Source organism: Oncorhynchus keta, chromosome 32 (assembly GCF_023373465.1).
Source record: "Oncorhynchus keta strain PuntledgeMale-10-30-2019 chromosome 32, Oket_V2, whole genome shotgun sequence".
In the NCBI taxonomy this organism is placed as follows: Eukaryota; Metazoa; Chordata; class Actinopteri; order Salmoniformes; family Salmonidae; genus Oncorhynchus; species Oncorhynchus keta.
Window position 1 is genome coordinate 28,797,271 of NC_068452.1, and position 20,801 is coordinate 28,818,071.

The window sequence follows — 20,801 nt, forward strand, 5'->3', positions numbered from 1 at the left end:
ATGCTTAAGATGAGGGATATGGATTTTTCAAGTAAGCTCCTGATGCATGTATGAGTTAGTGAGGCAAAGCGGTTACATTTTCACTGTCATGTTTTTGAACCACAATGGGATCTGCAGGTTTGAGCCGTGTTTGTGTGGGTGATGGAAAGATTACACACGAGACAAAGGCACCCTTCTCATCAACCAAAGCTGGAGCACTGTGAGGGAATCACATTTCCCTCCTCTCAAAATCCACTGAGTTGGGATGGGGAGTAAACAGAAACTGATCTGCAGAAACACAAATCAAATGTGGTTTATTGGGACAAACTAAGGGTCAAATTCAACCTGAGCACTGGAGCAATTTATGGAACAAGATTCTGCTTGTAGCCTGGCTTATCTTCCCATTGTTTGACATTGCCTCTGAATTCAATCTATGATGAAAGGAATAGAACTCGTGGCAAGATTCCAAATGAAACCCCCATCTGTAGCACAAAAAGTTCTAACACAGGCTAGATGGAGTTGTTCATTATATTAGTTACAGGTAGAAGGTGTATTTTCGGTGATGGAGAGTGGCAAAAAACCTCTCCCATTCTCACACAGTGAATCAGCTCACACAGACAGGGTGCCAGTTACAATGACTCTGCTCTGTATGACACTGACCGGTGGCGAAACCAATTAAGCCACAACAGTTGAGGAGAGAAAGGTTGACCCCCTATGATCCTCGACTCCTGTGGCAAATTGTATCCCTCTCTGAGCAGTCATGAAAGACAAACAGCGTATTGGGAAAGTATTCAAAAAACCTTTCCCTTTTTCCACATTTTGTTACGTTACAGCCTTATTCTAAAATAGATTAAATAAAAAATTTTGCTCATGAATCTACACACAATACCCCATAATGACAAAATGAAAACAGGTTAAGACATTTTTTAAAACAGAAATACCTTATTTACATAAGTATTCAGACCCTTTGCTATGAGATTCGAAATTGAGCTCAGGTGCATCCTGTTTCCATTGATCATCCTTGAGATGTTTCTACAACTTGATTGGAGTTCCTCTGTGGTAAATTCAATTGATTGGACATGATTTTGAAAGGTTGAGGGAAAGTACAGAGCGATCCGTGATGAAAACCTGCTCCAGAGCACTCAGGACCTCAGACTGGGGTAAAGGTTCACCTTCCAATAGGACAATGATACCTAAGCACACAGCCAAGACAACGCAGGAGTGGCTTTGGGACAAGCCTCTGAATGTGCTTGGGTGGCCCAGCATTGGACTTGAACCCGATCGAAAATCTCTGGAGAGAAAATAGCTGTGCAGCTCCCCATCCAACCTGACAGAGCTTGAGAAGATATACTACTATACCCAAGATGGCGTAGCAGTGGGACATGTGTGTTTGTCTTTGTCTTATCCCATGTCTTGTAAAGAGCCGGTCTTTTACATATATATCTTAATCTCACTTTCTATCTACAAACTAAATATACTTTCCTGCAACCTGCCTCACCCAATGTGGCATGGATCTGCTATTTGTATTCCTTATAACTGGAACTTCCATCAGGAGCTAGCTACTAGCGGTCTTCACCTTTTTCCCGGTCACCAGCCAGCCTTAGCTCGGACAACACCCGCCTGTCATGCACAGTGCAATATCAACCCAGAGCATATCGGACTGCTTTTCTCTACCACATCACCGGATTCCTGCCGCTCTGGATCATTACACCAGATCATCGCAGCTAGCTAGCTGCAAACAAGTGGCTACTGTTAGCTAACGCCTCTGTCCCGAAGCAAGCACCAGCTAGCCTTGAGCTAGCCTCGAGCTAGGCCCATATACCAGCTAATTCTAGGGCCTCCTTTGCCAATTGGCCTGGACCCATTATTGTTGACACAGAGCCCCGCCGATCCATCACAACTGGACTTCCGACGTGATCGCCCGATGTGGTCTCAACAGGCCATTCTGTTATGATGTCGCCGAAGAACCATCTACTAGCCCCGGCCCGTTAGCTTTTCTGAACTCTGTGTCTCCTGCTCACCTAGCGTAGTAGTGACTACCGAATGGCACCCGGACTCACCTATTGCTGCTCTTTTGACCCTATGATCACTCGGCTACACAGCTGATGCCCCCTGGACTGTTTCAATAACACGGTACCTCATTTTGTTTACCTGTTGGCCCCAGCCTCAAACTCAGGTCCTGTATATACTTAACTGACCCGCTCTGCCCATTCATTGCCATTTACCCATTGTTGTCTTAGCACTCCTGATCAACACCTTTGTTTGCTTTATGCCTCTCTCTAATGTCAATATGCCTTGTCTAAAGCCGTCTTGGCTAGTTCTTATTGTTTTATTTCACTGTAGAGCCCTCAGTCTCGCTCAAAATGCCTTAGATAGCACTTTTGTCCCACCGCACACACATGCGGAGACCTCACCTGGCTTAACTGGTGCCTCGAGAGACAAAACTTCTCTCATCGTCACTTAACGCCTAGGTTTATCTCCAATGTACTCACATCCTAACATACCATTGTCTGTACATTGTGCCCTGAATCTATCCTACCACCCCAAGGATCTGCTACTTTTATTCTCTGTCCCCAGCTCGCTAGACGACCAGTTGTTATAGCCTTTAGCCGTACCCTTATCCTACTCCTCCACTGTTCCTCAGGTGATGCAGAGGTTAACCCAGGCCCTCCTACCTAAGTTTGTTTTATTCACTGCTTTAGCACACTCCGCCAACACTGATGTCCTAACAGTGTCTGAATCCTGGCTTAGGAAGACTACCAAAAAATCTGAAATTTCCATCCCCAACTACAACATTTTCCACCAAGATAGAACTGCCAAAGGGGGCGGAGTTGCAATCTACTGCAGAGATAGCCTGCAGAGTTATGTCATGCTATCCAGGTCTGTTCCCAAACAGTACGAGCTTCTACTTTTAAAGATTCACCTTTCCAGAAATACGTCTCCCCACTGTTGCCGCTTGTTATAGACCCCCCTCAGCCCCCAGTTGTGCCCTGGACACCATATGTGAAATAATTGCCCCCCATTTATCTTCAGAGTTTGTACTGTTAGGTGTACTTGTATTTGCTTAACACCCCGGCCGTCCTACAATCTAACATAGATGCCCTAAATCTCATACAAATTATCAAGGAACCTGCTAAGTACAACCCTAAATCCGTAAACACCGGCACCCTCATAGATTTCATCCTGGCCAACCTGCCCTCTAAATACACCTCTGCTGTCTTCAACCAGGATCTCAGCGAACACTTCCTCATTGCCTGCGTCCATAATGGGTCCACGGTCAAACTACCACCCCTCATCACTGTCAAACGCTCCATAACACACTTCAGCGAGCAGGCCTTTATAATCAACCTGGCCCGGGTATCCTGGAAGGATATTGACATCATTCTGTCAGTAGAGGATGCCTGGGTATTCTTTAAAAGCACTTTCCTCATCATCTTAAATAAGCATGCCACATTTAAAAAAATGTAGAACTAAGAAAAGATATAGCCTTTGGTTCACTCCAGACTTGACTGCCCTGGACCAGCACAAAAACGCCCTGTGGCGTACTGCATTAGCATCAAATAGCCCCTGTGATATGCAACCTTTCAGGGAAGTTATAGGAACCAATATACACAGGCAGTTAGGAAAGCGAAGGCTAGCTTTTTCAGACATAAATTTGCATCCTGTAGCACAAACTCCAAAAAGTTATGGGACACTGTAAAGTCCATGGAGAATAAGAGCATCTCCTCCCAGCTGCCCACTGCACTGAGGATAGGAAACACTGTCAACACCGATAAATCTACAATAATCGAGAATTTCAATAAGCAATTTTCTACAGCTGGCCATGCTTTCCACCTGGTTTTGTCACCAAAGCCCCATATACTACCCACCACTGTGACCTGTATGCTCTCGTTGGCTGCCGTCGCTTCATAGTCATCGCCAAATCCACTGGCTCCAGGTCATCTATACGTTTTTGATAGGTAAAGCCCCGCCTTATCTCAGCTGACTGGGCACCACAGCAGCACCCACCCGTAGCACAGGCTGCAGCAGGTATATTTCACTGGTCATCCCCAAAGCAAACTCCTGCTTTGGCTGCCTTTCCTTCCTGTTCTCTGCTGCCAACGACTGGAACTAATTGCAAAAATCACTGAAGCTGGAGTCTTATATCTCCCTCACTAACTTTAGGCATCAGCTTACCGATCATCTCACCTGTATACAGCCCATCTGTAAATAGCCCACCCAACTACCTCATCCCCACATTATTTATTTATTTGCTCCTTTGCACCCCAGTATCTCTACTTGCACATTCATCTTCTGCACATCTATCACTCCAGTATTTATTTGCTAAATTGTAATTATTTCACCACTATGGCCTGTTTTTTGCCTTACCTCCCTAATCTTACTACATATGCACACACTGTATATATATTTTTCTATTGTGTTATTGACTGTACGTTTGTTTATCCCATGTGTTACTCTGTGTTGTTTGTGTCGCACTGCTTTGCTTTATATTGGCCAGGTCTCAGTTGAAAATGAGAACTTGTTCTCAGCTGGCCTACCTGGTTAAATAAAGAATATAATAAAGAAAAATACATATTTTTTAAAGACCTGCAGAGAAGAATGGGAGAAACTCCCCAAATACAGGTGTGCCAAGCGTGTAGTGTCATACCCAAGACTAGAGGCTGTAATCACTGCCAGAGGTGATTCAACAAAGTACTGAGTAAAGTGTCTGAATACTTAAGTAAATGTGATATTTCAGTTTTTTTTAATACATTTGCAAACATTTCTAAAAACGTGTTTTTGCTTTGTCATTATTGTGTGTAGATTGACGAGAAAAACAACAATTTTATCAATTTTAGAATAAGGCTGTAACATAACGAAATGTGGAAAAAGTCAATGGGTCTGAATACTTTCCGAATGTACTGTAAATAAGATGAGAAAGGCAATATCGCTGCTAAAATTGGAAAACAATGAATTATTAATTTTAACTGATAAATTCTAATTAAATAAGACTCGTGTGGTACATTAAATCAATTGATAACAATGAACTCAGTAAATATAGCTGAGAAATATTTGCTTTCATCTCAAATTATTCAAACAAAACGTCCCTAGCTCTCACACGGATGAGCTTTATACAACAGGAATGCTGCTGGAATGAGGCTGAGTTCTCTCAGAGGAACTAACGCGTCGGCATGCCCAAATATGGAACGCGGATTTTCTCCTCAGAACGAAGTACTCGATCCCATCTCTATATATATATAGTTAATACATGGTATACATTATGTGGTCTCCTCCACGGTTACGTTAACCCCATCGCGACATTGTTCATTACATTTGCACACGGAACAATTAAATATAATTTCAGCAGAACATTAGGCTAATAGCTATCCCCGCTACATACAGTTCATCAAACAAACTTCCTGTAAAATTAACAAGTGAATTGTAAACTCATCTTAAAGGTCACAATATAGTGTCCACATCATATGTAGTAGGCCTAGGAAGCGCAGCTCAGCGTCTGATGGACAATGCCTATCAATTTGGAACAATGTAACAACGTGGACCGTGCAACATCACAATAACGTACTCTACTGTAGTTACAATGTAACAGTCAGATCACAAAACAACATATCAACAGCCTACGAACATGTTGACAAATGAGTCTAAACCTCGTTGTGCATTAGTCTGCACAGCGATTTCAATGAAGTAGGTGAAGAATGTATCTAAGTATATTCTTAATCCAGCCCTTGCTTCACTGTTCACTTTTCTTGCCTACATGAGCGTGTCAACGATCGGTTTATACAATCGAAGTGGTTCCTGGCAATCGCGTCATAACCCAGACGTTATGTTGTTGGGCGTGCACAAATAGTTTCTATCCAATCAATTCCCTTTGCCAATCTTGACAGCATGTGTGTGGGCTGATTCGTTTTGCATGGCCAGTGCACCGGGTGGATGGAGATTTCGTTTATGGACCAATGGAATAGTCTAAAATATATAGACTCCGCTCACCCGGGGCACCGGGCCATGCAACACGAACTCGCCCAATGTTTGGTGTGTATATAAAACGGCATGTTACTAGCTGCTCACTCAGAGTGAATTTATCACATAGAACAACATACCGGGAACGCAACCTTATGTGTGGGTATAAAGTTTAGTGTTTTCTTATACAAGGTTGAAAAAGACAGTTCAAGACATTGGATCACGTCAATACTGCGGTCATTCATCTGTTAACAGCCTTCGTGGACCACTGCTCTGTTCTACATCTTGGATTTTCCCGCACACTTTTCGAAGTGAAATCATTTTTAGTTTTGAACTTGGATCATTGCTGAAAAAGATCTTTGCTGAAAAAGAAGACCGGTGCTTGCGTTGATGCGTAGCCTACATTTTGCTGACGCCGTCATTTGTTGACCAATATCCTGAGACTGTTTAAACAACTGGTAAGCTCACTTTCCTACGACTTTATGTCTACAAAAATGGAGCAGCCTTTTTATCATGACGACTCTTTTCTCTCGGCATACGGCCACTCTGATGCTGCATTGCACGACTACAAACACCTAAAGCAGAATATGAATTTGAACATGACAGAGCCATATCGCAACCTCAAGTCTGACTTGTACCAGGCAGCGCACCAGGACGTCGGGTCACTGAAGCTTGCTTCCCCTGAACTCGAAAGGCTTATCATCCAAAACAGTAACGGTATAATTACTACTCCCACCCCAGGCCAGTACTTCTACAACCGGAGCATCACTGATGAGCAGGAGGGCTTTGCGGAGGGCTTCGTGAAAGCCCTGGACGAGCTCCACAAGATAAACCATATGCCCATAGCCCCGCCCAACGTGTCTATTGGAGCGGGTGGTGTGACGACCTGTTCGGCGGCGGCCTCTAGTGTCTTCGGCTCCTCCCTGCAGCCCGAGCCTCCAATCTACACAACACTGAACGCTTATTGCCCAAACACTAACCTCTCTTCCGCATCCAGTTACCCCAGTACCACCATCAACTACTTACCGCCGCTTCACCAGCAGAGCCATCACCAACAGACCTCCACGCACGCGTCACACCCCTTTCAGTACTCTCTACCTGGCGCTGGGGTCCATCCACAGCGCCTCGTGGCTTTCAAAGAAGAACCACAAACCGTCCCTGATCTACACAGCAGCGACGGTTCCCCGCCAATGTCCCCAATCGACATGGAAAACCAAGAGATAATCAAGGCCGAGCGGAAGAGGCTTAGAAACCGACTAGCAGCAACCAAATGCCGGCGCCGCAAACTGGAGCGCATCTCCCGACTGGAGGACAAGGTGAAAGTTCTGAAGTCGGACAATGCTGGGCTCTCCAATACGGCGACTGTGCTTCGTGAACAAGTTGCCCAGCTCAAACAGAAAGTCCTGACGCATGTAAGCAGCGGCTGTCAGCTGATGTTGACGAGCAAAATGGAGGCATTTTAAATGGAGAGGCGAGGGCATTACGCAGAGTAATTCATGATTTAGACGTGACAACACTGGAGGAATGTTCTACATGAACCGCACTGCAATAAGCCATATGCCGGCAGGCTATTGTTAGTAATGACAATACGGTCGCAGGCTGTGTGTTGGCTACTCTCATTTCGGGTAAAAGACTGACAGAAATGGTACTTCCGGATGCTGGACACCGCACAAGGGACCATATCATCCGAATACATGACAACAGGAACAGCATCTAGACGGAACATGGACACTAACACTGAGTGACTAGAAAAACAAATCAGAGACCGCTTGATAGGTTGGTTTGCTTAGGTATCAAATGGAAATGGTATCGTTTGTAATGTTGCATATCGTCATGCAATGCTGCATTCATTAAATGTGTAAGTTATTTTGTTTGCCAGGTTGATCCTGACAAATTAATATTTAGTCATGTTTACGATGTCTTTTTTTATTTGTGCAATGTATATTTAAGTAAAGTCTCTTTTCAAAATGATTTTGGCTTCATGTTTGTCTGTTGGTGTCATTATGCCATCCATGGTGTTTGATAAATGACATTTAGAAATTGGTCGTTGAAGTAGGGTATATGCACAGATGATTTTACACATTTACTGAAGCCTAGTGTTATGCCTAAACAACTTAAAGCGTGTGAATTAAATAGGTTTAGTTCATGCTACTTTGCAGTGATAAATTCTATGCAATCGATGCCATTAGACTACATTCAGCGCCTTCATTTCCAGGACGTCAGCGCGTTGCGTTACCTTTCCTTTACGCACAGCGTGTCCATATAGGGGCATTTTTGGTTGCGATTACGTCACTGTGAGCGAAGATTTCTGGGAACTCCCGTCTTCCTTGCAAATTGGGGTCATTCCACTTCATCTAACACTATCAATTAGAGGGGTTTGGCTTAACGGAATTTCCAATATTATTATTGAAACTAAGCTGGCGCATAGGGTAATTAAGAACTGCGATAAGGAGCATGACAAGGGAAATAAACGTTGACCAGATATGGACTTGGCACAGTCATAATTTCGCAAGGGTTAACGAATGACTACAAAGTTCAGCCACTAACTTTTCTTGGCTATTTTAAATTACAGTATATTACATTTTTCTTATGGCATGAAGTGGTCTACCACTAGACAAAAATATTCAGTCATCTCATATTCAAGGTGTCTGTCCTCAGTCCATCAATTCTCTGGTTGGATCATCTATTTGTATAAAGACTGATGTCCAATGGCCACCTGCTCATTCTGGGCACATTGTTTCCCATGATGCCCAACCAGGGTAAGTAAACATGGTGGTTGCGTACACACCACAGTTAAGACAGAGTCTGGTCTTATATTTGAATGAGCGCACATGGAAGGAAGTGACAGTGGCCTTTGGAATGCCGGGGGTGTTTAAAGTTGCCACACCGCTTGGCAGAGCAGTAGAAGTGAGTGGGCATCTGGTGTGTGAGAGCATCTGTGTGTATGGTTGGGTTGGCATTGCCAAGGACAAGAACATTGTGGGGACATCAGAAATGTGAGGCCCTGTTCTCTTTGAATTGAGTTAGGGATATGGGAAAAGTCCCATTTAAAGTCTAGTTAATTGAGGATTAGTCATCATACATTAACTTCTTATCCAAACAGTTTTTTAAATTCAAGCCCTTCGAAGTTGGCAACAGTTGCAACTCCTGTTGTTTTGCGGTCTTTGGCAGACAGAGGAGTTATTGAGTATGCACAAGCTGTTCTCAGGAAACCAGGAGGGGAATTCTGTCCTGTTAAGCAGTTAATGATGTAGGCTACCGCAGCCAGCTAGGCAAACAACTCAGCAGCCAGTCTGCTCTCCACAACCTTCACACTTGAGAAGAAAATAAAAGAAAACCACTTCAAAAGAATCGCTGAACGCTGGGGTTTTGACACACTTTCTCACCTCAGCTGTTTTGGAGAGAGGTTAAATCTTTTAAATTTTTATGCCCCAATATGGAAAATATCAGCTACGACACCTACGTGTATTCCATTTGTGTATCTTTCAGTTTAAATAGTCCTACTAGTATTCATAAAAACAAGTGCAGTTTTTGTGTTTTAGTAAAAAAAATCTTGTAAGATGTTCTATTTATTTATTTTGTTATAACACATACATAATTAAAATGTGATAGTTGAGCTAAGGTGTCCTAATTTAACACTTCTCTTTCCTATACCAATTTCTTGTACTCTTCTATTGTTTTCACTTCTTAACACATTGGTGGGAGTGTAAATGTTCCATTGCCAGATGGAACCAATGTTTTTTGGATACTTGATTTCTCAGATCCCACCAAGGGGGAAATACATAAAAACATGATGTTAACATGGTTATTTATGTATAGGCCTACACAATATGTATAAATACACACGCACAACCTGCCCATTTCAGCTTCTTGCTACCACAGCCCACAACCATCAGTGTCTGTGGGAACATCTGTGATGCAGGTGATGATGTATGAAGATCTGGGGTGGGTTTATTTTCCTCCCCTCTAGCCCCCTTTCACTCCTACAGGCCTCACTCTCTCGCTCCATCTCCCACATTTCTCTCGCATCATACATATTCCTCCCACCTCACCATGGCCATCTGAGCTTCTTTCAATAATTACATAACTCATTTCAGAGACATTTAGGCCTACGTAGGACAATGCAGATTGAATGGGATTTTGCATGCTGAATTTATATGTAAAGGCGACATAGGTACTCAATAGGAATCGTCTAAAACACTACTACAAGCTTTTTCCATCTATCTCAAACCGAGGGAGGTAATCCCATAATCTTTTAAAGACAGTCAATTTGTGATAAGTAGGAGTCTACATAATGTCTGGTTTCTCAGTCCCATGTGTCACCAGAGGAGTGAGTTAAGTTGTAAAAAATGGAGTTGACATGCAGTGTAAAGTGTTCAGCTCACCATGAATGACCTCTGGAACACAGGGAACAGATTATAACCTCTTCTGAGACATGCAGGGTTCACTATCACCCTGGGAGATACAAGAAGCAGTTTGGTCATAACAAGTGGGGTCATTCAAAAACAGAGAATGTTTATAATATATTATAATATTAAAACTTTAAAAGGGCAACTACACTTCCTGATCTGGTCTCGTTTTAGATTAGGTTAATTAAGAAATGCTAACGGCCATGACTGAATTCAAAGTATGAGTTGATATCAGGGTGTGGTTTGATGTGTGTGTGTTCGCAGGTGGGATGAGTTAACCAAACTATTTAGCCAATTAGCTTCAGCCGACTGGTGTCCGACTGTGATCAGGTTGGTTAGGGCAAATTGGGGACTGTCAATAAACTACACAATGTAAATGTGAATATTTTCATGTTGTACACCTTTTAGTTCTCGTCATGCTTTACATTTTTGTATTATCATTTCTACAATTTATAGTTGGTTTGAGGTGATTAAGTCATTAAAATTTGCAGCTATTGGAATTTTATCATATTGTCCTATCTACATTGTGTAATTTAGCAATGGTCCCTAACTAGCCCTATTGGTACAGTATATCCAAAGTCAACCCAAGCACAGGCATTACAATTGGGTCACATGCAGCTGCACTCCTAATGAATGATTACTTGTGTGCTGCCAGCTGTGGGCAGGATTGAAACAAACCCAACCTTCGTTTACATGGTGATGCAGTCATGACCACAAGTCCCACAAAACTCAGTTTTGGATGAGACTACGACCAAAATTATTCTATTTACACATTATACTAAATTTAGACAGCAGAATAAATGTCTCTGACTCGATGCCACATAGGCTGTTTTCTAAATGAGAAGTTGTTTTTTAGGGGCAGTTGCTCTTTAAAACGAATTTGTTTGTATCATATCAATAAACAAAACCTATACAAAACCAGTGTTCCAGAAAAACAGAGACATTGCTTGTTGAATGTGTGCATAGCACCATCTAGTGGTTAGTAACTAAAGCTTACTATTAACTCTATACCAGTGTTAATGTCATACTCCAATAGAAAAGTACTGAATAAAACACATGGTTTTAAACTATATTTTCTTTAAAAAGGCAAAAGCAACTTCCAAATGCCTCATCACTACAAAACTAGAGAAAAATGTAGCTATAAATTATGTTTTTTTAATTAACATTCAAGTTCATCAACAAAACCACTAACATTGAGTGGCTGCCGGCAACACACTGACTCAACTCCAGCCACTTTAATAATGGGAATTGATGTAAAATATATCACTAGCCACTTTAAACAATGCTACTTAATATAAGGTTTACATACCCTACATTATTCATCTCATATGTATACGTATATACTGTACTCTATCATCTACTGCATCTTTATGTAATACATGTATCACTAGCCACTTTAAACTATGCCACTTTGTTTACATACTCATCTCATATGTATATATTGTACTCGATACCATCTACTGCATCTTGCCTATGTCGCTCTATACCATCACTCATTCATATATCTTTATGTACATATTCTTTATCCCTTTATTCTTGTGTGTATAAGGTAGTAGTTTTGGAATTGTTAGTTAGATTACTCGTTGGTTATTACTGCATTGTCGGAACTAGAAGCACAAGCATTTCGCTACACTCGCATTAACCTCTGCTAACCATGTGTATGTGACAAATGCATTTGATTTGATTTGAAAAGACTCACATAGCACTGTTTGAATTGTAATCAAATCAAATGTTAGTTGTCACTTGCACCGAATACAACCTTACAGTGAAATGCTTAATTACAAGCCCTTAACCAACAATGCAGTTTTAATAAAAAATAAGTGTTAAATAAAAATGTGATAATTAAAAATGAATAGAGAACAGCAGTAAAATAAGCCCGATGATGGAACCAACACCAAGCCTAATACACAAATAATATATCATTTTCAAGAAGTCTCACAAAACACATCCCCACTGACTGTGTAGTTTACACAGAATCAATGCGATCAGCAGACTCAGTCAGTCAGCGATCCAGCTAACAACAGTAAGTGCTCAGTTAGTACCCTGTATAGACGTAGCACCTCTAAGGAGGTGTGGATGGATCAGTTCTGTTTGGAGAAAAACTCCTTGCTCTTCTGGACGTTTGGGACGATGGTGTCTCTCCCTGGTCTCCATCCTGCTGGGCACACTGTAAAGAGAAAAAACAAGTCACACATCTGCCCTGTGAACATACAGTGTATATCAAACACATTTGCTCACTAAATGTACTGTATATTCTAATAAGAATGGGAACTGAGCTGAAGAGGGGCTAGAGGTCAAGTAGCACTAGAGTGCATACAATGGAGGTCTATTGGTGCCTAACAATATGAGTTTCCTGCCATGTCCTGAGATGTCTGCACATCCTACTCTAAATGCCCAACCTGTTCTCTGTCCCCTCCTCCTCTCCAAACTTGTCAGTGTGCTGGAAGGCCTGCACCAGGTGCAGTGTCTCATCCACAGAGCACCCCACTGGCAGGTCGTTGATGGGGATCTGTCTCGGGATGCCCTTGTCATCAATCACAAACAGACCTCTGGGCAGTTTGGAGGAAGGTTAGAACAGGTTTAGGGCTGAGCACTTTATAAAGGTCAGGAAATGGGCAGCTGTGAGTGAGTGAGTGAGTGAGTGAGTGAGTGAGTGAGTGAGTGAGTGAGTGAGTGAGTGAGTGAGTGAGAGAGAGAGAGAGAGAGAGAGAGAGAGAGAGAGAGAGAGAGAGAGAGAGAGAGAGAGAGAGAGAGAGAGAGAGAGAGAGAGAGAGAGAGAGAGAGAGAGAGAGAGAGAGAGAGAGAGAGAGAGAGAGAGAGAGAGAGAATAGGATTATAAGACTTGTCCCAGAGCTTGGTAACAGACCTGTAGGCTATGCCCTCATCCTCCTTCAGCACTCCGTAGTCCCTGGAGATGGCCTGGGTGGGGTCAGCCAGCAGAGGGATCTTCATAGGGCCCAGACCTCTGTCTTTCCTCTCTGTGTTGATCCTGCACAGGAGGGGGAGAGAGACATGGACAGCGCATGAAACATGAACTTCCGATAAACTGTTCTTCTATCAATCTACTGCATTCCAAACATTGTAAGATAAAACGTGTAGTCTACAATAGCCTAATAAAATAACACTGCAGTTCACACAGCCAACAACCAAACTAGCTTAGGCTGTCTGATCTATTACCCATCTCTACAGTCTAGCCTACTCCACCTAGTCTGTCAGCAGTTTGATAGTGTCATTTTGACTGTCAGTAGAGTGTAGAGGTACAAATGCTATTGCTTAGGTCACCGCCACACAAGTAATAAGAAATAGTACAGGTGTCTGAGTTTGTGTCAAAGAAAGTGCACAATCAAGTGGCAACAGATCGTGGAAAATGTATAGCACGGAGTTTCTAAACCCAGAGACACAACATCGCGAGACTTCCGGGAAAATGACCAAGCAGACGAGGCTGGAGTTTGAGAAGTCAATGAGAGAACTAAAAAGTTCTTCCTTTGCTGTTAATTTTGTAAATATGAAGGCACAAACTCGATTCGAGCCAATGTCTTAAGTAGTTTAACATATTATTACCTGAACTTCGTGAAAGTGTCAAACTGACACGTTTACATTTTCGTCAAAAACAACTTTATATCCAAGGTGTGGCTTTGAATTGACGGCATGCACATGCGCAGTTCGGCGTGAGAAGACCGTTAGACCCGATTACGTGTTTCTGCTCATGAGCTTTTAGCTAGCAAACGTCGCCATGACATCGCCTACAAAAGCGTGATCGGGATTTCTATAGGAGAAACCGTTTCTGCCTATCTTCCTACTAGGCTACTGTTTTTGGGGGGGATATGCCGCACTCACGTCCTAATCGGAACTAGGAAACTCGGAAATGTCAGACATGCTGATTCGTTTAACGCAGCACGTGTATAACTACAACTACACTGAACAAAAAATATGAGTACAACGTTTAAAGTGTTGGCCCCATGTTTCAGTAGCTGAAATAAAAAATACCAGAAAACGTCCATACCGCACAAACAGCTTATTTCTCAAAAACGTCAACATTTGTTTTACATCCCTGTTAGTGAACATTTCTCACTTGCCAAGATCAAATGAGAAGTATTTCTGTCTGTAATAAAACCCATTTGTGGGGAAAAACTCATTCTGATTGGCTGTCCCTGGCTGCCAAGTGGGTGGGCATATGCCCTCCAAGCAGTGATGGAAAAAGTACCCAATTGTCATACTTGTGTAAAAGAAAATATACTTTAATAGAAAATCAAGTAAAAGTGAAAGTCACCCAGTAAAATACTACTTGAGTAAAAGTCGAACAGTATTTGGTTTTAAATATACTTATGTATCAAAAGTAAATGTGATTGCTAAAATATACTTAAGCATACCACTTTCTTGTTTTTTTTAATTTACAGATAGCCAGGGGCACACTCCAACACTCAGACAAAATTTACAAATGAGGCATTTATGTTTAGTGATTTAGCTAGATCAGAGGCAATAGGGATGACCAGAGATGTTCTCTTGATAAGTGCATGAATTTTACAATTGTCCTGTCCTGCTAGCATTCAAAATGTAATGAGTACTGTTGGGTGTCAGAGAAAATGTATGGAGTAAAAAGTACATTATTTTCGTTTGGAATGTAGTGAAGTAAAAGTAAAAGTAGCCAAAAAAATACATAGTAAAGTACAGATACTCCAACAAAAACGACTTAAGAAGTACTTTGAAGTACTTTACACCACTGCCTCCAAGGTTCACCCATGGCTGCCCAGTCATGTGAAATCCATAGATAGGGCCTAATGATGTTATTTCAATTGATTTTAACTTCTTAACATTTACATTTACATTTAAGTCATTTAGCAGACGCTCTTATCCAGAGCGACTTACTTAAATCTTTAACATTTCTGCATGTTGTGTTTATATTTTTGTTAAGTATAGTTCACATTTCAGAAAAATGTCTGAGTTTCCTAGTTCCGACCAGCAAGTGAACATGGCATTTCATGTATAACTATAGACCGGGATGTGCACCCATCAAGGATTCATGCTTCGAACACACCATGTCATTTTGGTACACCAGAATTCATCAAATCAAGTCAAACTTTATTAGTCACATGTGCCGAGAACAACAAGTAACCTTAACCAACAGTGCAGTTCATGAAGAGTTAAGAAAATATTTACCAAGTAGACTAAAATAAAAAGTAATAATAAAAAAGTAACACAATAAGAATAACAATAATGAGGTTATATACAGCGGGCACCTGCACTGAGTCAGTGTGCGGGGTACTGGTTATTTGTACATGTAGGTGGGGGTGAAGTGATTATGTATAGATAATAAACAGCGAGTAGCAGCACTGTACAAAAGGGGGGGTCAATGTAAATTGTCTGGTGGCGACAATTACATTAATTCCCAATGAAACGCAGCGTTTGCCTTGCAGCATTGCGTTGCAGAGGCAGTTGCAGTGCGTTCGGTGTGGTGCATATGCTGGATTTATCGAACGTATGCGTCAAACTGTATGCGTTGACAGAAATGGTTGCAGAAGCTGAATGTTGAACTTTTGTTGCATACATATCCAGATGATGTTGTTAACTATTTTGTGCAAAAGCGTCAGAAAGACTGCCATCCGATTTGTGTGAACTCAGTGCAGTTCGCTTATTATTTTGTGTAGTGTGAATACTCCAAAGGACCTCAAAGAAAGCGAACCGAACTCGTTGGTCTGAGTTCAGGTTCGCTTAAATTTTATAGTCCTGTTCCCATTTTTTTAGGACAATGTGAACACAAAGCTCCCCAGGATCGCTTGACATACACTAGACTACTGGACCACCGATTCCCCTGACATAACCAATCACATTGATGCCACGAAAGACAGAAGATGATGATGTGCAGGTTCGCAGAAAAAACGTGCTATTTTTCGATGTTGATTAGCGATTGTCGAGAATGCACAGAAATGTCAAAATTGTGCGCGCTAACCAAGGTTGCCAGGTGCACGGTGTTTCCTCCACACATTGGTGCAGCTGGCTTCCGAGTTGGATGTGCGCTGTGTTAAGAAGTAGTGCGGCTTGGTTGGGTTGTGTATCAGAGGACGCATGACTTTCAACCTTCGTCTCTCCCGAGCCCGTACGGGAGTTGAAGTGATGAGACAAGATAGTAACAATTGGATACCACGAAATTGGGGAGAAAAAGGGGTAAAATTAAAAAACAAAAACAAATAGTGTCTACTGACTACAATTATTATGTACCATCTTTGAACTTTTAGGACAGACACTTCAAAACCTTATTCCATGTGATTTATTTTTGGACTCTATTATGTTGTTGCCATTTATGAATGCGTAATTCAACGTGTTTCTATGGGCTATAGTAGTAAAGGCCAAATTCAATATACAATTCTAAATCAAATATCAAATAGCTAAATGATCCATGGTATCACCGGCTTAGACCTTTAAGCAATAAAGCATAGACAGGCCTAATGATTTTGAACAATGATTTGACAAGCAATGTATTCTACTGCTGGAGTTCAATGACACTGCCCCTTGACAATATTTTTAATAAAGCGCAAAGGGGAAAAACAGGCCTGTCAGAGTCTACAGACCCGCTGTGTAAAATGATATAGAGCTACAGGTAACTGGCAGAATAAAGGAAACACCACCCACATAAAGTGTCTTAATAGGGCTTTGGGCACCACGAGCCAAAACAGCTTCAATAAACCTTGGCAAAAATTATACAAGTGTCTGGAACTCTATTGGAGGGATGCAACACCATTCTTCCACGAGAAAGTCCATCATTTGGTGTTTTGTTGATGGTGGTGGAAAATGCTGTCTCAGGCATCACTCCATAATCTCCCATAAGTGTTCAATTTGGGATGAGATCTGTTGACTGAGAAGGCCATGGCATATGGTTTACATCATTTTCATGCTAATCAAACCATTCATTGACTACTCGTGCCCTGTGGATAGGGGCATTGTCATCCAATGGGGGCATAGCTATGCTAGCCAAAATAATGGCCTGCCCAGAATGATGGGATGTTAAAATGCTTAATTAACTCAGGAACCACACCTGTGTGGAAGTATCTGCTTTCAAATATCCTTTCAATCCCTCATTTATTCAAGTGTTTCCATTATTTTGGCAGTTGCTTGTACATATTTATAATCTTGCCGTAATGTATTGTACATGGGCAGAAACATGATCTATCAATCCTGGGAATTATACAGAAGAACAAAGGGAGTGTGCCTTGATAATAGGCAGGAGAATTGGAGAGGGTGGAGCAGGCTGCAATTGCACACACACACACGCGCGCACACACACACGCACGTATGCACGTGCACACACACACACTCTCTCAAACTACTAATTTGAGTGTCACAAAAACAACCATATTGATGGCTTTAACCTCTGATGTGGTGCCTTTGTAATTTGAACAATACATATACTATTTTTATTCACTCCCATAATCAAACTGTCAAGCTGTCTGCCTGCTTGAGCTGGACTGGTGAGAACATCAGAGGTGGACCGACCCTTCGGCCGTGTTGGGTGATGACATCATCCCTGGAATACACAGTGTTCTTATCCTGAGGTGACAGGTCAAACGGTTGGACAGTGCTGCACATGGAGAACACAGAACACGTATTTGCTATGTCTTTTGATCTGGCAATGGCTCTAATAACAACACAATAGCAAATACCAATGGAATGATTTTGAAATCCAGTGTTTATTGAGGATGTCAAGAAACAAAAGAACCCAAAATAGGTATTCATGTCACACTCAGACAAACAGGTTCCCTTTTGGTCCTCCATTCTATAGACATTCTATAGAGTTTGGCTCTAATTCTACTTCACAGCATTTTGAATGACATTGCCTGAATAGAGTTCCAATGCATTATCATACTAACACAAAAGCCTTACTGGCATGAGTCATGTTTCTACATCAGCAGTCTAAGTCTGTCCTTTGCGCAGATTCTCTTTCTGAAATTCAAGACTTCCCCCAGCTATAAAGAATACTTCATCATTTTTTTTTTTACATCTGACTCCTATGGTTGCAGGATGGCAACCACTCTAATGATGTGGCTGTGCACCACACACACCCTACCTCCCTCCTCCACTCTCAAACATTTCATGACAAGAAAACAGTAGTACATTACGTTATATCACGACAGTTAAATATGCCAAGCATGTTGACAGTTGTACAGGTATGTCTAAAAAAAGGTGTTTAGGATTGAGGAATAGAGGAATTTTGGACGCTTCAGTATGGATATGTATATATCTCCTGTATGCCTCGTCTGATGGCATAGTTACACAATACAGTTTAGAAACTACTGCAGTCCACTGATGGGTAAACACAACTCTACAGTATAATATGTACCGAGGCAGTCCCAGGCACCTCACAAGATGATAGATATTTTCATTTGTAGGCCTACTAATGTAGCTGCAAGACTACATATGTTAATAATGAGCTTACATGACTGACAATTACATGCCAAACATTGATGGCGATCATGAATGGTGTCACCTGTTTTAGCAACTACTTTACTTTATTACATTTACTTTTACAGGGACAGGGGACATTAATCAACATTACTACTGTATAAAAGTTTTAGCCAGCCGGCTAATTCTCAACTGCAGTCCCTGGGCCAAGTACCATGTAACAACAGACTGTAATACAACATGATGTCATACACTTTGATTGTAGCTGTTGATTGTTTAACCTTTCAGAATAATGTTACGGTCAATGTCACTATTCGTACATTATTTACACAGTGTTAAGGGCATGTCATGTCATAATGATTTATATGTTTGGTAATACTTCAAAACATGGAGCGTCTCTAAGCAACATTTGATTGATGGGTTATAATGGTGAGTCGTGAGAGGTACAGTATGTGAGGTAAGGTTAGTTATAGGAGCAAGATATGACAACCCCAGCTTGGGGACAGAGCTACAGATTCAGAGATCAGATTCTGTCAGTTCATCTACAGCCCACTCCCACTGCCCTCCACATCATCCACCACGACCGAGCGTTTCCGCATCACAATGTTGCCGTTGCTCCTCCGCGCCTGCAGGGGCAGTGTGGCAGGCTTGGTCTGGGGCTGCGTGTGGCAGGGGGCACGATACTGAGGCAAGCCACTCTTGGTGGTGTCCAGCTCCTCTGGGTCTTCCTCCAGGGCCCTGAGGGCAGCGATCACCTCCCTGTCCGAGGGGCTGAGGGTCAGGCATCCACAGGGACGTCCACCATTACCATTGCTAATACCCTCACCCCCCTCCCGTTCCTCCTCCTCATCCTCCACCGTCATGAAGGCGTCCCCCCACAGGCTCTCACACAGGTCCCGGCCGTGCTGGTACATCTGTGGTAGCAAAGAGCAAATCATTGGAGGTGTAGTTTGACATTAGATTCAATATGACCCTTATCTGTTCTGTGTGTTGCAAAGTATACCTCTGATTAAGGCACTCGTTTTAATTGGGACTATTGATTACACAAAGGTGTACCTTTTCTGAAAAAACAGAACAAAGCCTTTGCCAGGCAGCAGCTGCCACTCCCACCCCTCTCTCACCCATCCATTAGTGCCCTCATCATACAGAGAAAGGCTTTTAGAGACACGGGGGAGCAGCACACAAGGTCATGCTTCATCTGTCATCTAAAAGCCAGCTGATAGAGAGAAATAAACATGTTTTTCCCTTCACTTTAATCCAAATTCAGGTTTTAGGGCCAAAAAAACATCATTAAGTCTACAGTTCTCAGAAAAGCTTGATATTGGAAAAGCTTATTAGTAGAATGGTAGTGACACCGTGGGTCTACACATTTACAGATGTAGGTTCTTAATTTGATCACTCTTTGTTGCTGAGAATTTTCCTGTACCCCAAGCAATGCAGATGAGCTTTGTTATTTAGATAAATGAACTGAAAACCCAATCTAACAGACAATTATATTAACACTATTACACTTTTCATGTAGCCTACTTTTGGCCAGCTAATAGCTTAACCACAGCTCCAGCTACATTATGGACTAAGCACTTAAATCCTGTTGCTGAATGATTATTTTGCTGTGACAATATAGGTCAAATGAAGCTCTGATATATATATATAAGCTCTGATTCTCTGGGGAGTGAGTCATCCCCACTTTGTAAGAAGTGCTACCATTACAACTCTCCTCTCTCCTCCCTCCTCTCCCCTCCCTCCTGCCTCCCCCTCTCCTCTCCTCTCCCTCTCTCCTCTCTCATACCTCCCCACTCTCCCCTCTCCTCCCTCCCCCTCTACTCTCTCCTCTCCCCATCTCCTCTCCCCCCTCTCCTCTCTCCTCTCTCCTCCTCTATCCTCTCCCCCCTCCTCTCCTCTCCCCTCTCCCCCTCTCCCCTCTCCCCTCTCTCTTCTCCCCTTCTCCTCTCCTCTCTCCTCCTCTCTCTCCTCTCCCCTCTCTCTCTCTCCTCTCCCCTCTCTCCTCTCCCCTCTCTCTCTCTCTCTCCTCTCCCCTCTCTCCTCTCCCCTCTCTCTCTCTCC

At 42.3% G+C, this 20,801-nt stretch overlaps 3 protein-coding genes across 5 annotated transcripts in view; 1 reads left to right on the forward strand and 2 right to left on the reverse strand.

Annotated features, from left to right (window-relative positions):
• LOC118365556 (peroxiredoxin-2-like) overlaps positions 1–14,421 on the reverse strand; it is a 47,506-nt gene extending 33,085 nt beyond the window's left edge. The window contains exons 1-5 of one of the 3 annotated variants that reach the window (XR_004821784.2): positions 14,347–14,421; positions 13,210–13,332; positions 12,743–12,892; positions 12,386–12,510; positions 10,320–10,389 (exon numbers count right to left, since the gene is read on the reverse strand). Coding sequence is in view for 2 of the 3 variants with exons in the window: in XM_035747868.2 (XP_035603761.2) it covers positions 12,375–12,510; positions 12,743–12,892; positions 13,210–13,332; positions 14,347–14,408 (471 nt within the window). In the remaining variant the exon portion in view is untranslated. Of the gene's footprint in view, positions 1–9,516; positions 10,390–11,498; positions 12,511–12,742; positions 12,893–13,209; positions 13,333–14,346 lie in introns of those variants that run through there. The other 2 variants (XM_035747869.2, XM_035747868.2) reach the window with 2 other exon arrangements.
• Positions 6,029–7,905, forward strand: LOC118365555 (transcription factor JunB-like). Its single transcript, XM_035747867.2, has one exon. The coding sequence runs from the start codon at positions 6,417–6,419 to the stop codon at positions 7,395–7,397; it is 981 nt and encodes a 326-aa protein (XP_035603760.2). The 5' UTR covers positions 6,029–6,416; the 3' UTR covers positions 7,398–7,905.
• Positions 14,422–18,006: 3,585 nt separating the features above from the next.
• Positions 18,007–20,801, reverse strand: part of LOC118365557 (riboflavin-binding protein-like) — an 8,570-nt gene continuing 5,775 nt past the window's right edge. Inside the window, exon 6 of the mRNA XM_035747871.2 lies at positions 18,007–19,651. Within this exon, the coding sequence (XP_035603764.2) occupies positions 19,280–19,651 (372 nt within the window). The 3' untranslated portion in view covers positions 18,007–19,279. The remainder of the gene's footprint in view (positions 19,652–20,801) is intronic.